This window comes from Danio rerio, chromosome 7 (genome assembly GCF_049306965.1).
Source record: "Danio rerio strain Tuebingen ecotype United States chromosome 7, GRCz12tu, whole genome shotgun sequence".
Classification (NCBI taxonomy): domain Eukaryota; kingdom Metazoa; phylum Chordata; class Actinopteri; order Cypriniformes; family Danionidae; genus Danio; species Danio rerio.
This window is the reverse complement of record NC_133182.1, coordinates 49052024-49068814: the sequence shown is the minus strand read 5'-3', so window position 1 is coordinate 49068814 and position 16791 is coordinate 49052024. Positions and strand designations below refer to the sequence as shown.

At 36.2% G+C, this 16791-nt stretch overlaps 1 protein-coding gene across 1 annotated transcript; it reads right to left on the bottom strand.

Annotated features, from left to right (window-relative positions):
* Positions 1-1148: 1148 nt before the first annotated feature.
* On the bottom strand, positions 1149-16524 carry znf507 (zinc finger protein 507). The gene is made up of 7 exons (XM_005166460.6): positions 16355-16524; positions 11805-13957; positions 9325-9442; positions 6042-6153; positions 5252-5356; positions 5030-5164; positions 1149-2148 (listed from the first exon to the last, which is right to left on the bottom strand). Exons 1-7 carry the CDS (start codon positions 16464-16466, stop codon positions 1791-1793), a joined length of 3093 nt encoding a protein of 1030 aa, XP_005166517.3. The 5' UTR covers positions 16467-16524; the 3' UTR covers positions 1149-1790.
* Positions 16525-16791: the final 267 nt, after the last annotated feature.

The following is a 16791-nucleotide window of genomic DNA, read 5'->3' as shown; positions in this document are numbered from 1 at the left end:
CGCTTGTACTGTATCTAATTAACTCTTTATATTATAGATTATTTATATTTATATACTCTTTATATTTTCATATCGCGCCTAAATCCACGTTGAAAACGTGATGCATGGCGATTTGTTTACAGATTTAAATGCGTTTGTGAGCTCACGATCTACTGCCGTTTATCATTGCTATGGCCACTGTCAGCTGTTACTACATACGTGCAGCGGTCAAGTTTCAAAATAGTTCAGCTTTTGCCACTTTGTGGATTAATACTAAATGTTTGTCATGGTTAAGAATAGAGCAATAAGCTGGTGGTTTGCTTTAATGCACTCCTGCATTGGGCTCACACATACACTCACATGCACTCTGACTTCTTGTTGATAAGCAATGGTGGGCGTTTCAATCTGTCTCACTCTGACCGCAGTCGACCAGTCACAACAAACTGGGTTATTGGACCAATCAGTGCAGATTAGCATCGTGGTAAGAAGGGGTTTGGGACCAAATTAATCCCTGAACGAGTTTTTTTTTTTACTCTGCATGCATATCAGACCAAAATATGACCTTTTATGATGCATAATAGGGGCTCTTTAAAATGAAATAACTGAACATAAAAATTGGATGCTTAGAAAAAAATACTAATTTCAGCAGAAATTTTCAGACGGCATTTAGAGGTTTTTGCATCTGAACTCTTCATATGTTTAAAATTATATTATACTGTGAAATCACTGAATTAAGAGGAATTTACAATCAATAAAAACAGATTATTACATTATAACTTTTTAAATCTCAACTAACTATGATAACAGAACAGCCCCTGACAAAAAAATGATGTACAGTAATACAGGTATCATGAAACATTCAGCTGGTATTGTGACAATCCTATTTTAAAACCATGACCCAATTATCATAACTTTTCTACCATTACAGTAGATGAAAAAATAATACAATAATGCAAAATATAATAACCTACTGATTAAAAAAATAATAATAAAATATCTTCAAGTTTTGGCATTTTTAATTTGTGTTTTGACTTGGATTTTGAAATAATATTATTATTATTATTATTAATAATAATAATAATCTATATATACATAGATCCTTTTGCATTTAGTTTCTGCTGTATGCTTCCAAAAGTAAATTTTAAATAGGGCCAACTCTGCACATCTGCTGTGTTTCAATGAGAAAACCTTTTAATCCACTGTATATACTGTTTATATAAAATGTTAAGATACATTCCCAAAGATTATTTCTCTCTTACTCATTCCTGAGCAACATACCAATAGCACCACAAAAAGAGATCATAATTTTGAACCAAACTTTCTAATTTGTGTGAACATAACGGAGGGGAACATGCATATAAAATAAATTACTTTGATAAATATCACTAACACACAGAAGGCAAGAAACCCGCCTCTCTATACTCAGAAAGGGCATTGGCAAGTGCTGCCTTTAAGGTCAACGCACGTAAGAAACATAGACATAAATAATAATACAGTGAACAAGAGAAGCTGCCTCGTTTTCATAACGGGTGGACTCTAACACGCATGTTCTGAACAGATGAGGTAAACAATGCCTTAAAAAAAAAACGTTTGCATAATTTACTATAAATGTTAATCCTTCCTTTGCTGAACTGCTAAAACGACATTTCATTTGATGCACATTTGGCTGCGATTCATTGAAATTGTCAATAACGTGAACGGAAACTAACTGTGATGTCAAAACTAAGATAGAAAGATAAAACTATAAGTGTTGAAACTGTGCATGTTGCTTTTCCAAGCAGAAATGTTGCGAACAGTTTGTGTGAACTTTGTCACTGGCTTTTGCTGGTTTCTGTGGCCTGATTTTCTTTGCTCAGGATGATGCTGATCAGATCTCCCTCGTGCTGTTTCATGTGCTCCATCAGCTGCTCTTTACTGGTCGACTCGAAGCCACAGATACAGCAGCAAAAGAGCAGCACACAGTACTCCATACCTGCTCGCGTTTGGCCAGAGCTGCTCCGCCATGCCACAGTCCCGCCACTCTGATCCCTGGTGGACGACCCACTCACTGGGTTGCCCTCTGCTCCGGTTGAACCTGAAGACCCTTCAGGGCACACTTTGTCTTTTCTGCTTAAGACAATGTAAGGACGCTCGACTGCTGGCTCAGGTGTCGACTTTACAGATGGAGATCTAACACACATACACATACATACACAGTCAGTTCCTATATGATTTATAATGTGTCTTTGATAGATGATAGCTTGAACTGTGTTTTTAAGTTGTGACTTATTTGATCCCTTCATTTATTAAAGAAGTATTATTTATTTATTTTGTTCTTACTATTTGGAGTGTGTGTGTTAATGTGTTATGGTTTTTTATGTATCCATCAAACCAACCAACTGACCAACTAAGATAATAAAATGAAATAAATAACTAAGAAAAAAAGACATTTCAAAGGCATCTTTGACTTAAACTTCCAAAGAAAAACTCATGACAATTCAGTGATCAAACTAATAATGCAAGAAAGCATTAAAGGGATAACTCACCCCAAAAAATCAAACTCTTCTAATTTTTTTCAAAATGTAGGTCATTTTTTTCTGTAGTAAATCATCAGTAGAAAAGTTTTAAAAAATTCTCATCCTTGCATGTTACCTTTTGTCTGAGCACACGCTCGTGCATGCTTCATCAAGAAACTGAAAGCTCAGAACGAACAGTTTGCCCAGGCTGTGAATTAAAGCTAACAATATTGGTCTTTATTTTTAATCTCAAAACAGATTATCATGGACTTGCTTCATATGAATCACCAATAACATGGATTTGGCAAAAAAAAAAAAATTATGTTTTATCGAAGTAAAAAGTCTCCTTAATAAGCTGAGGGTGAGAAAAATAACTGTAAATTTTCATTTTTGACTGAACTATCTCTTTAAATCACAGACAATAAGACTGACAGTAATTAAATGATAAGGGGCCGATGAAGTTTTCGGGTTAGCGGTAAGGTAAATATAATTTGATTGATTAAAATATGCACTGATCAACCAAGTTAAATTCAGTAAGCTTATACATATTCATGAATTTTATCAACCATGTGGTATAATGGACCCTTATGGACACATAGGACTGAAGTCTTTACCGTCAGACAAATGAATTTAATTTAATATACTAAACTGCAGTGTTATACTATTTTAAAATAACTGCATTTATGCAACAATACCGTTCAAATAAATGTAACCTATCCCAACTGTTTCAATGGCATAACAGATCCTGATAGTTCAAAGGTTTTTTGGTACCTGTCTAGCTTTATTTCAGAACAAAATGTTCAATCTTAAATGTACATTAAAACAATTCAAGTAATGAATCAAACTTAATAATTTAATTTTCTTTCTTTCTTTCAAATCAACAAACAAAAAATGTATTGTGTGTTACATTTCAGGCACTTTAATATTTTAAACAAATTGACACTTTAAGCTTGAACCTAGGGTTGTAACAATATACCGGTATGACGGTCTACCACGATTTGAACGTGCACGATTATCATACCATGAACAATTGCATATCAACGGTTTTAACCCTTAAAGACCGAGACAGCCGCCCGCGGCTAAAATAAGTATTGCTCTTAAATGTTTAATAACTTTTGATCCGCTGATCCGATTCATACAATTCAAAGATTGGCATAAAGAAGAGAATCTCAGCTTTCCAGTGCTGTATCACATAACATTCGCGGCTCCGGAGGCTCCGGAATCAGTGCGATTACGTCATCAAAATTTGACAACGCTGATTTGACAAAGAAACGCTCGTCACTGTGTCTCCGGACAAACCAGACACGATACATTGATGCATTGTCCCTCCTCCATGCCCAGATTGGTTCAAACTCGCTATATCACAACCAATAAGCATAGGTTTCGCTTTTGTTTGTGGACCAAAAACGAGCTTTTTGAACAACACGGAATGAGAGATAGGCATACATTTATGCGCGGCTAAATAAAACGCAAAAAAAAAGTTTTGCATGAAATAATTCTCATACTAAGTACTTTTGCATGCACAGCAGCACAGAAACATGACAAAACAGTGACACAGCAAAGACGAACTGCTGCTCTTGCTGTTTTCAAAAGACGCAAATGAAGGTGCAGCTGTTTGTCTGCATTGCAGACAACCTAATCCATATCCACAGACAACCATATCCTTGCTGGCACATAAAACCTAAGGATGTTCCATATTGAATCTAGTTTCGTTATGTAACTATTTATAGTATAGTAAATATTTATATCTATTTTTTACTGAGGATTTGCACCATGTTTATTTGGACTTTATTTGGACTTTGACACATTATTTATTATTTTCTTATTTTTTTATTTGTTCATTGTAAGTGGTGTTGTTTATAGTAACTGAAAATATATTATTTGGAAAAAGTCAAATTTGCTTCACTGTTCTATTATTTTGTAACATACCGTATACCGCGAAACCGTCAAACCGTGGTATTGTTTTAGACGATTATCATACCGTAAAAAATTCATACCGTTACAACCCTACTTGAACCCCTAACAATATAATAATAATGATAATAATAATAATGATAATAATAATAATAATAATAATAGTAACAACAACAATAATAATAATGATAATAATGATAATAATAATAATATTATTAATAACAATAATAATAATAATAATAATAATAATTGTAATAATAATAATAGTAATAACAACAATAACAACAACAATAATAGTAATAATAATAATAATAATTATTATTATTATAATAATCATAATAATAATAATATTAATAATAGTAGCAATAATAATAATAACAACAATATTAAGCTTACTAATATTTGAACAAATGTATTAATTATAACTTAAAAAACATTTTAACTTCAAATAAACATTAAGAGATCAAATAATGTTGAAGCATTTTGTTTTGCAAAATTAAGTTTAAAGGGCAGTACTGATGTGATTAGGAAAAACCCCATAAGATATTAGCTTTAACACCTAACCGAAAATCAAAAACCATAAAGCAAATAAACAAAAACAAATCCCATTAACTGTATATACATTTAAAGGGCATTCTCACCGGCTGCTCTGGGAAATGGCCTCGTTGATGGCCTTGTTGACTTGCTCATAGTTATAATTCTGATCTCCAGCATGTTTCCACATGTGGGATTTGAGAGAGGGTGGGTGGCTGCACACGTAACCGCACAGCGAGCACCTGTAACACAGACAGAGGATTATATGAGCCACGTCCGTGAGGAGTACAATTCTGCACACCGGCTCCTCCACGCCGTCTGCTCTTCACCTGTACTGCTCCAGCAGCTGCATGGCCTGGTGTTCCTGCGGATGTCTCTTCATGTGGCTCTTCAGGCTATTCATATTAGTAGTGGCGAAATCACAGCTGCAGCACCTACAGGGGTCGTGCGGTGCAGAATAAACAATTAGAGCGGCGCAAGGCCACGGTTTATGAAAAAAAAAGACCTTCTGGAGCACCTGCCAAGTGGGGTCAGGCATTGTGTTTGCTTTCACAGTAATTTGTGCTTTTTGTGTGCGCGGCTGTGTGTTTGGAGTACTACATTTGAAGAGCATTGAAAGGCCGTTTGTAAAAAGGCGGAACTCAAAGCGCTGCTTGCGGCAAACACAACACATCCTGGCCCTTGAATGGATCCTGCGGCTGTGTTAAAAGGAGCTTCTCTCTCAGAAGCTCTGTTTGAAATGATCACGGTGAGCAGAACAGAAGCAAGACGTGTCAGCACACACAAAGAGACCGTAATGGGACCTTGAGGTATTTATGTGAGCTTGTATGTGAGCAGGTTTGTGTATGTGCGTTTAAAGAGAACAAACTCATGTGTATTTATAGTTTAAGGCCTTTGCACAGTAAGTGTGAGCTGGAAAGACTTATCCTTTGTACCACTGCACCCTTGTGGTGATTACTGGTAATGCTTTTCTTTCAGATAAATGTATTTAAGCTTAAGATGCTTTATGTTCTCTGTTTTTAAAACTAAAGACAACAGTGAATAAATAAATTATCATTAAATTAATAAATTAATTCTGTGCTAAACACTCTGCTAATTCATTAATAAATAAATTCCAACCTGTAGGGTTTATCAGAGTTGTGGATTCGCCGATGGTTGCGCACACCAACATACGTGGAGCTGGTGTAGTCACACACGTCACATTTGAACACACTCTGCTCGCCAACTGGATCTGTGCAAGATAGAAAATACATATAAATTAGAATAAATAATGTAAAATTGTTACTATATCAATTAATTCATTTATATTTACAATCTCTAAGGTGTTAAATAACCATGTTGATGAATAATTGTTGATGGGTAACCATAAAAATCACAAAATATTTTTGTTCCAGTTAACATACACTGAAAGAAGATTTACTCAACTAATTTTGTAAATAAACAAAGATAAGGTGTCCATTTTTTGAATCTGAATCAAATTATGTGATTTTTTTCATGCTTAGTAAGCATATTAACTCAACTAAAACTGTGCACTTGAATGCTTCAAATAACATTATGATAAAAAAAAAAACATCTTAAAATAGGTCTTTTTATTGTCTTAATAAATCTTAATCTAAATACATAAACATATTAATAAACCATTTTTTATATTATTTACCCCCCAAAAATTTGTGAAATCAAGAATTTTGAATGACACTAACATAGTCTAAAGACTATTGATTCAGATTTTAGGGCTATGTGGTGAATTTTTTTATAGATACATTAGTTTAATATTTCAAATGATTTTTGTTTTAAATATGTTTGACACACACACACACACACACACACATATATATATATATTAGGGATGCTCATTTCGGTTAATTTTGCTAACCGACAACCGCCGCTCATTAATCGGTTATTAACGGTTAACTGGTCAGATTACTATTAATTTTATATTAAACAAATTGACGTGTCTATTTTGTGTCTGACACATTAAATATTGCATTTTAAAATACTGATTTAATTTTATATGCTAGCATATTAATAATAGAACATAACAATAGAGTATTTTCACGCACCTGCAGTGTTTAGCACAGAAGAGCAGAATAATCTAAATAAAATGAATAGGACTGCCCTAAATTATTTTCACTTAAATAATTAATTTATTTTACAAAACGAAAATACTGACTGATTCTTCTTAATAACCGGCATAGGCTGCTTTTTTTCTTCCGTCAAATAAAAATAGCAGACTTCCTCAAATTGCTTGCTCCACGGAAAATATGCATTTATTTAATGCCCCGCTGTTATTATTATAATCACAAAACCTTTTTACATTTTTAATAGAAATCATTATTTTAAAGATTATGTTTTGCTATGGTTTCCTCTCTCTCCCTCAAGGTTCAAGTGCGCGCTGCGTGATGAAAAGACAACAACGCGCGCATATGTTGACTTTTTGTAAACAGTTTTGTTGTTTAAATATGACACGGGTTATACGTTATCGTCCCGCAAATTAAGTATGTCTTGCAGTTGAAGGGGCCGAAAACAAGGCGCATCTCACTGCCTTTATGTTGACAAGGAAAAAAAAAGAGAAGAAGCGCGGTCCTCTTATGAAACGACTGAATCAGCTGCGTATCGATTGTGCAAAAGTGTTGCTGTCTGTGTTGTTACAATTGTAATATTTAATAATATTGTGATATTCAGGATTTGTACATTCATCCAGCTCTGGATAACTTAAAACAGCGATTAGACCTTCAGAGCGGCGTTAATGCGTCCTGAAGTAAAGCGAAACGGCTATAAACTCCAGCAAGATAGATTGATTATATGCAGATATACCTTTATCTATAAATAAAGTATAACTATAGAAACTGTGTTCATCTTAACTGAAAGCTTCATTGTGTTTGCTGGCCTCACGCATCGCGCACCTGTCAGTCAGTCAGCACGTAACCCCAAAGTGTTAAACAGCGCACAGCACTATACGGTTAAAGAAAAGTTTGCGCTGTTATAATTCACTTACCTTTTAATACGTTTTGGTGCGATTATAATCCCCTATTAAAAACAACAACAATAACTGAATGTTTTGAAAGGGTAATGTAGCCGTGAAGGGATGCATTTTAGTCCCCGCCATGGAAGAATGAATGTAGCTGAAACCATGCTCTTCAAAAGTTCTCTGTAGTTGTCTTGACAACACAAACTGCTGCTCTGAGATGAGCCGCGTGCAAAAGATGCCCCTCTTAACGCAAAGGCGCATTCAATCGGCCCCTTATGCAGCCAAACTAAAAATATATAAAATAATATTTTTAATCGTTTAACTGATAGCATTAATCGGTTACAAACGCACCCTTTCGGTTAACGGTTAATTGATTATTTTGAGCATCCCTAATATATATATATATATATATATATATATATATATATATATATATATATATATATATATATATATATAAATATATGTGTGTGTGTGTATATTTATACACATACACACACACACACACACACACAAACAACTTTTTTGGCAAATGTATTTATGCCATGTTTAGAATGTATGTGCATGTAGATTTCTAGGGATGAATTACAGAATTCTCTAAACATTAGACTTTCTTAACCTTGCCCTTTCACAAAAAAAAAAAGCTTAAAGCAACACTCGACTCATTTTGGAAATAGGCTAATTTTACAACTCCCTAGTTAAACTGTTGAGTTTTACCATGTTTGAATCCATTCCACCAATCTCTGGGTCTGGTGAGAGCACTTTTAGCTAAGCTTAAATCATTAAATTGGATTAGACCATTAGAATCTCACTCGAAAATCTTGAAATTATATTCTTGATGATGTTACGCAGTGCCTGAAAAAAGTCCCCAGCTAGGTAATGAGGTAACATTGTAATATCATTGCGCATACGACAGCAAAGTTCTGTGACTATTACGCAAGAATAAAAGCATAGTTCCTAGCCACATCAGTCTAGAAAATAGCAACTTTTCATTTCTACAGAAAAGTCAAGTTTTAAATTGAAAAAAATATCTAAACACTTTTTTTCAGCAATATCCTAATAGTTTAGTTCTTATTTAATGATCTATGCTAAGCTAAAAGGGCTCCTGCAATACCTCGGAATCTACTGAATGGATTTGAAAAAGATAAAACCAAACTATTTAATTCAAGAGTAATTATAATATGTGCCCATTTCTCAAATAAAAATAAAGAGGAGGGTTCCTTTAAGATTAAATATTCAAATCTCAAAAGCCAAATTAACAAAAAATGCATACACGTGTTAAACTCGTATGTTTAAAAGCATGACTGGAAGATTATTTATCACTTCTGTTTTAATCTGACCATAAGGACAACGTATGTGTGGTTCTTAACATTTGGTCTGAATAGCGAATGCCTTATTTTATTATGTGAAGCTGAATATTCATTCCATTATCACCTTCATCTGTCATCTTGGCTGATTCCTCCATGATTGCTGTGCTTTCTTCAGCGTGGGTCAGTGAACTGCTGATGTCGTCTATCCCATGTCCATCTCTCTCGTGGTTCCTCAGCTGACTCTGAATGAGGTATTAATAAAACCATCATCAGTGCTTCATAAGGAGGAAGTTTATTAATAAAGTGGCAGTGGAAGAGAGAGCAGAGGCACTCCAATATTAGAAACTCCAGTAAGCCAATATACAGTACATGGAGCAGAATTAATACCTGCTACCTACACTGAATGATTCAGAACAGCTTAAATATGTATTGCCTAAGAAAATGAAAAGACACATGATGATTATGTAGTCTATTTTAAGACATCAATTCAAAATAGACACTAATTAACACAGTAAATAGATACTTGATAACTGTTTTTAGAAAATATGCATCTAATCAGTCCCTAGTCACTAAAAATTTATTTTATCTTTTACGTATAAGAATATTTACCAAAAAAATGACTAAAATATAGAGCAGTTGAGAATACTTTTTAAATTGTTAATTTATTCAAAATTGCGTTGTCATCATTTACTAATCATCATGTCACTTTAAACTTGTAATTACCTTGTTTGTTGTGTAATATCGGTGGGATAATGTAAGATACCACTTAAAAATTCTCAGTTTCTCTGGGGATTTACTGGACTTAGCTGGTGTAGTTTTCAATTTAGAAAGCTGAAGGTCTGCTTCATTTCAAATAAATTTTTTTTTTTTTTTTTGAGAATGGCAATTGTTCAAATAAAAAGATGCTTTTGTTTGGCATTTAAAAAGTTAAAGCACTGGTACTGTGTTGAAAAATATGCAAATAATATTGCTAAAATGATTTTGTCTTAAGCTATAAATAAAAAAAATTGGAAGAAATGTCATCAACAGTCAAGATAAAAAATAAATAAATTGCAGAACAAATAAAGTCATTCATATGTACAACAACACGAAAGTACATGTCAATATTTGTTTTTAGGTGAAGTAAATGCACTAATGACTGACAGAATATAAACAAGTAGTGTTCTTGTTTTATTAAAGCGAGAGTTTGTCTGTCAATGCTGTCAGTGGTCTGGAAATACTCATTATGTGCTTGTTTCAAACCTTTGTGAGTTTTTTTTATTCTGTTGAATACAACGGAAGATATTTAGAAAAATGTTGGAAGCCTGTAACAATTGATTTCCTTAAGATTTGTGAAAGTCGATGATTACAGGTTTTGGTCAGCTTTTCTCCAAAGTATCTTCTTTTCTGTGCGTTTCCCAAACAATGACATAACTCGTGGCTGAACTATCATGGTACAATGCATTGTTTGGGGAAAAAAAACAATGTAGTGACGAGTTTTTCCCAAAACCGTAGCTACTTTGTCGCAGATTGATTGAACCATGTTAGTTAAAATGTAAAACGTCCATAATGATGCTCTAAATGGTGTTGAGTAATAACTTCTTTAGAGAAAAACGGCATACTTTTTTTGTGCAATTTATGTTGTTTTACATGCACATGCATTAAAAAAATAAATCCAATATTAATTTGATAAAAACATGCACCCATTTTCCATATTAATTGAAATGTATGCAAACAGCACAGAGAGCCTGTGTTTACTTTACAAATATTATAGAGAATTTGCCATATTTTATTCTAAAACATAAAACCACTGAGCTAACACTCTAATCTCATATATAAATCATATAAATCATTAGGCTAATGGTTGTAATTTACAGTAGGGCATTTATTAAAAAAAGAAAACCTGCTTAATAATAATAATTATTATTAAATTATTATTATTAAGTAGGACATCCCTTATTAATTTTTAAGTCTACTTTTACAATTTGACACATTCAAACCACAGCAGAAATGTTTTAACCAACAGGCCTATGTCATTTCCAGAACAGATACATTTCTTAATAAATAACCTACTATAAATTAAAACCATTAAGGTATGCTATACATTTTTTTGTTTTCACAAGCTTTGGAGACGTAACAGAAATTCCACTTTTAAATAATAGCTCACCTATAGCTTTCGCCACGAGCCATAACTATGTTCAAAATGACATCAATGTTTTCAAGTGCAATCACTTTTTTTTTTAATTAATCCAAGTTTAAATGTTACAATGTTCTAAATAAATAGGGCATAGGGGGGATAACTGGAAATAGAACACAAGCAGTAACTACGTTTCTAACTCTAGCTCTAGAGGTGTAGTTGGAAACGTACAAGTTTTCCACGCAGCTTGCAAATGATCGTTGGAACGATGAATTTGGGAAATGCCAAATCAACAAACTACGTTTGTAACGATGGAACTTGCAACCTTAGTTAGCTAATGATGGTTTTCAGAAACGCACTCATTTTCAATGGAAAAATAAATGTTCGGAACCACTTTAGGATGAGTAAATAATGAGTAAATTTAAATTTTTGGGTGAACAATCACTTTAATGCTTATTTCCACCAATCAGGTTTATTTCTCTCCTCACCTTGTAATGGAACCTCTCTGTGCACTGTTTGCAGCTATACAAGCGGGGCTTGAAGTGGTGGATCATGTGACGTTCCAGGTCCTTGCTGTCACAGGCTATATGCTCACAGATGGGGCACTGGTAGGGCTGTCTCTGTCTATGTACACGTAGGTGCTGCTTGATGTAGCCCTTATTTCCGCTGCTGTAGAGGCACAATCTACAGCGGTAGGGCCTCTCGCTCCCAGCGATGTATTCAACCAGACTGTCTGCAGTAGAAACATCACCAGACACAGCAACACCTCCAGGAACTCCACCAGCGTGTTGGCTCTGGGCATTGTCCTGCAATTCCTTTAGAATGTCCTCGTCTGAAGTGTTTTGGTCAGAACGCTCCTGCAGTCGCTCGATGACTGTTAAAAGAGACATGCTGATGCCTGCCTTGGAAGGTCCCTCGACTAGCACTTCTCGAGAATCTTTTGAACCCTGGAGGCCAAGGTTAATAAGAGCAGTTGATTCTCCACCATTGAGCTCTCCTGAGGATGATTTAGGGTTGGCAGTGTCAGTCTCCACCATTCTCTGACCTGTATCAGGGCTTTGAGTACTCAGGTCATGTATACCTTTTGCAGTGGTCTTGCTAAGCTCCGGGGCCCTCATGGGCATGGCCACCAAGACCTCTGCTGCCAAAGAATGCAGCCGAAGAGACTCTGAGTAAGTCCTCCTGCGAACTGGTGGCACATTTTCATCTGAGGGAGATCCAGAAGATATTGTCTCCTCACCCTGTTGTCCATCCTCTCCATTCCAGGAGATCACAACATCCTCCTTTTGTTTATAGTACACAGGGTGGTGTTGGCTCTCTAACTCTTGCTCCTCAGAGTCAAGAAGAGTCTTGTCTCCTCCTACTTCTGGGCTGAGGAGCAGAGATTTGCTTGACACTGGTTCTTCAGCAGAGGGAAGTCGCTCCACAATGACGTTAACATGGCCGGCGCTGTTGCCGCTGCAGTTGATAATCTTCTGCGCTGAAGAAAGAAGACTGTCAGAGACTGCGTGTTGGCTATCAGTCTCCAACTCCAGCTCCATTTGCGCCTCTGGTGTTACCTGGACCTCCATCAAGCGCTCCTCAGAGTCTTTAAAAGAAAAAAGGTGATTGATTACTGGGATTTTGGTCTCCACTGTTTTCAAAGCTTGTGTCTCCTCATGATGCTTCATTTCTGGGGAAGCGCAAAGCTCTAGCTGCAGGCTTGAGGAGCTGTGCAGGGTCTGGGATTTTCCTCCAACTGCTGCAAGTACAACAATGGTGTCCTCTTTACAGGGTGGAATTAAAGGAGGACTTGCGCTCTGTAAAGTCTCAGGACATTCGGTCTCATCTTCAAATATGGGGTACGAGCAGTCAACAAGGCCAGCATGTTTCCATGCGTGGGTCTTCAGATTACGCTGCTGTCTGCATTCATAGTTGCAGATGAGACAACGGTACCGACCCTGCTCAAAGCTGTACCACTTCTTCGGTGTGGACGTCTTCTCAGATTCCAAGCTGATTGCCCTCAAAACCGCTGTCTTCTGGTGCACGCTTCTTGCCAATTCTGTTCCTTGCTCATCTAGGATGCATCTTGCATGGTCGCCCTCCTCCAGATGGAGTCTTACATGTGCTACCACTTCTTCTTGGTGGTTTGAAGTGAACTGGCATTCTGAACACATGAGGATGAGGTCGCTGTGCTGCTCGTCATGACAGAGCAGATGCTCTTTCAACTGCTCCAACGTAGGAGATATAAATCGACACATACTGCACTGGTAGCACGTAACAGTCCGGGCACCTGGACTTGAAGGCCCCTGTTTGATCAAGTGCCCAGTTGTGCTGCTGGATGCCAGGCGGTCATCCCTTTGCTCTCTGGGTTTCTTAGAAGGTGTGGTCCCTTTAGTGTCATCCCTGATGTCTGGAACACTTACAGAAGCACAAGTAATTGGGGGTCTCTTTTTCCCAGAGATGGTGCATCGTCTGGGTCGCTTCTCCACAATTTTGCTAAGCTTCTCAATGACCTGAATAAGAGAGTCAGCGGCCTGCTTCTGCTGCTGGCGTTGCTGGTCCTCGACACCAAGAAGACATCTGTCGGGAATGAAGACTGTGTCCTGCTGGCCTCTAGAGTGAGGCACAAGAACAGCAACACCACTGCTGTCTTCCATTCCTAAAACGGCAACAACACAAGGTATAAGAACCAACACAACTGAGCAAGTATCTCTACTGCCAGCAAACATATAGTGCAGAACTATTTGGTTGGGGAATGCTTTGACAATCTTTTGAAGCTTAGTGTGTGTCAACTAGCAGAGGCATCTTTACATATTGACAAGAATAGCCATTACTTCACAAATCTATAAATATCACACACTAGTTACTGTCTCGTACATCAGCTGTTTCCTTTTTTTCCAATGACAGATTAAGTGGTTTCTAAAACAAAAGCAGAAATCACTTTGGTTTTTAAGAGATGGTTTTAAAGTGCTTGTGTTATGATTTTTTGAATATCATCTTTCATGCAGTGTGTAATGTAGATGTAAAAAAGTCTATTGAGGTTCAAAGATACAAGTGGCATGACAAAAACACATTGTGCCATCTAAAGTTACATCTATTTCAGTTTTATTTCCGTAACTTATCTACTGGATAGGCTAGGACAAAAGAAACCATGCTAGCCTTTGATATTCATTGGATTTTCATTGACACTCACAAATACTTTTCAGAGCATCTCACACTCTCAAATCATTTATTGTCAAAGCAAAACATGTATGAAAGTGCAAATTTTGCACTTTCACAAGTACCCTGTTATTATCACTGAAGCTGTGATATGCATATCTTACATCATATCTACACTTGTTAATAATGAAAGAATGTGTGGTTGTCACTGAATCCAACAAAAGTCTGGTGTTTTCAGCTGTGATTAATCTAAAAGCATCTGATTTCATGCACATGCATTTTTTCCATTAACTTTGTTAAGTATAGTCTGTAAAATGCTGGACATTGCACAGTAAATGTGTCAATAATCACAAAATTATCAGACCATAATCCCCCACCAGGGATCATTTTTGAATAATATCAAGAATCATTCATTTTCTTTTTGCCTTAGTCTCTTTATTAGTCAGTTCTTGCCACAGCAAAACCTATCCAGCATATGTTTTACACAGCGGGAACCCAACAACGGGAAACACCCATGCACACTTGCATTCACACACATACACTGTGGCCAATTTAGCTTACCCAATTCAACTACAGCACGTCTTTGGACTGTGGGGGAAGCCGGAGCACCCAGAGGAAACCCACGCCAACATGGGGAGAACATGCAAACTCCACACAGAAATGCAAATTGACCCAGCTGAGACTCGAACCAGCAACCTTATTGCTGTGAGGCGATCATGCTACCCACTGCGCCACCGTGACACCTTCATTTATACGGAAATGTTGAATTTATGCACAGTATTTTAGGCAAGTTTATTTACTCTAGCCTAATTTTAAAAACTTGAAATTAATTAAATTAATGGCAATACCTTTTTTTTTAAAGTAATTTAGTTAGTCACTGTTCAATTTGTAACTAATTACGCCCGAAACTTTTTCAATGTATTTTAATATAAAATTGTTTTACTCACATGGGTTCAATGCAAGTCCCATATGTATATAAATGGGCACATATTGTTACACACACATGGGACCCACATACACTCACATTACATATGTAATTTATGAATAACTTCTTACTAATCTAAGAATAGATTTTTCACTTTTATGTCCACTTGTAGAACATTTCCTCATTACACTTCTGCATTTTCCCCCTTACAGTTATAGGGAAGTTATAGAGAAATACACTGTATCAAAACAAAGACACGTGGAGTATGAACACATGGAATTATTAAACAGCTGACAATTATATCGTACTGGTAACAAACAAATCAGTTTAGTTTACCATATTTCGAAAGCACTGATTTTGGACATGTTTTTAATTTGTTTATTTATGTATTGTGTGCTTTTTTTACAACCGGGTCATGTGTACAGTATGGATAACCTGCACATAGGTGGTACAGGTTTGGAACAACATGAGGGCAAGACAAAATTGCTGAATTATATTTATTTTAAGTGTCCTTTTAAAATCAATTGGGGCTCAGTTGTTTTTAATTTATATGTACAATGTTTAGATTGTTAAAAGTTATTCGTTTGTAGCCTATAAGTAAAGATATGCAATAGTGAAGGGGTTGCACACAAACATGCTGTGTGTTTCTGTTCGACAGTAATTCAATTTATGACGAGTTGACGGATGTTTAAAAACACAGACCCACTGGCAGAAACTCAACACGTGCAAACAATCTCATTCAATCTGTGTGATCTAGTTGAGATTAAGTTAGCAGTATGTGTGTGTGTGTTTGACAACATGGTGTCCGTGATAACCGTGGAGATGCAACGTGAGAAAGGGGCAGGACGTTTCTGACAACAGCAGCACACACATGCACACTTTACTCCTCAACATGAGCTGTAAAAAGCAACTGCGCCGTTTAATAAACAGCCCAGAGTCATGCAAGTGTTCAAGCTCCCGAGCGCTACTTACTGATGCAGCAGTTGTGTCTGATCTTTGGCCTCGCTGCTCGTGATGCGCTGCTTTTATTCCTGGGGTGAAAAAAGTGCTTCACTCTGGACTCAAAATGGCGAGAATGGAGCATCGATCACGTGACTGGCTGCAGGTCATGTGACCATGGAAAGCGACATCAGCCACAGAACACCAGCCTACGCTTGAAGATGACGTTAAGATGTTTCTTTTGCATTGTACTTATTACATCATCGATATAAGAAGATGTAAAGAAGTTCCTATTACCTCATTTTTGAGTTATTATTTTAAATTAAATATAGCCAGGTGCTATTTTAAAATTTTTATTCTTATTTGAACTCTACGACCCAGCATATAACGACATATGTGGGCCCCTTATATGGGTTGTATCCGGGATATACGTGGCCATGGACTGAACATAGTCAAGGTATGTGGGTCCC

Excerpts from the sequence above, each read along its gene's own strand:
- znf507 (XM_005166460.6), bottom strand. The coding sequence starts at position 16,466 with ATGCTCCATTCTCGCCATTTTGAGTCCAGAGTGAAGCACTTTTTTCAC. Across the intron at positions 6,154-9,324 it reads AGCCAAGATGACAGATGAAG|ATCCAGTTGGCGAGCAGAGT; the intron begins GTGATAATGGAA and ends TATCTTGCACAG. Across the intron at positions 5,165-5,251 it reads CAGCTGCTGGAGCAGTACAG|GTGCTCGCTGTGCGGTTACG; the intron begins GTGAAGAGCAGA and ends TCTGTGTTACAG.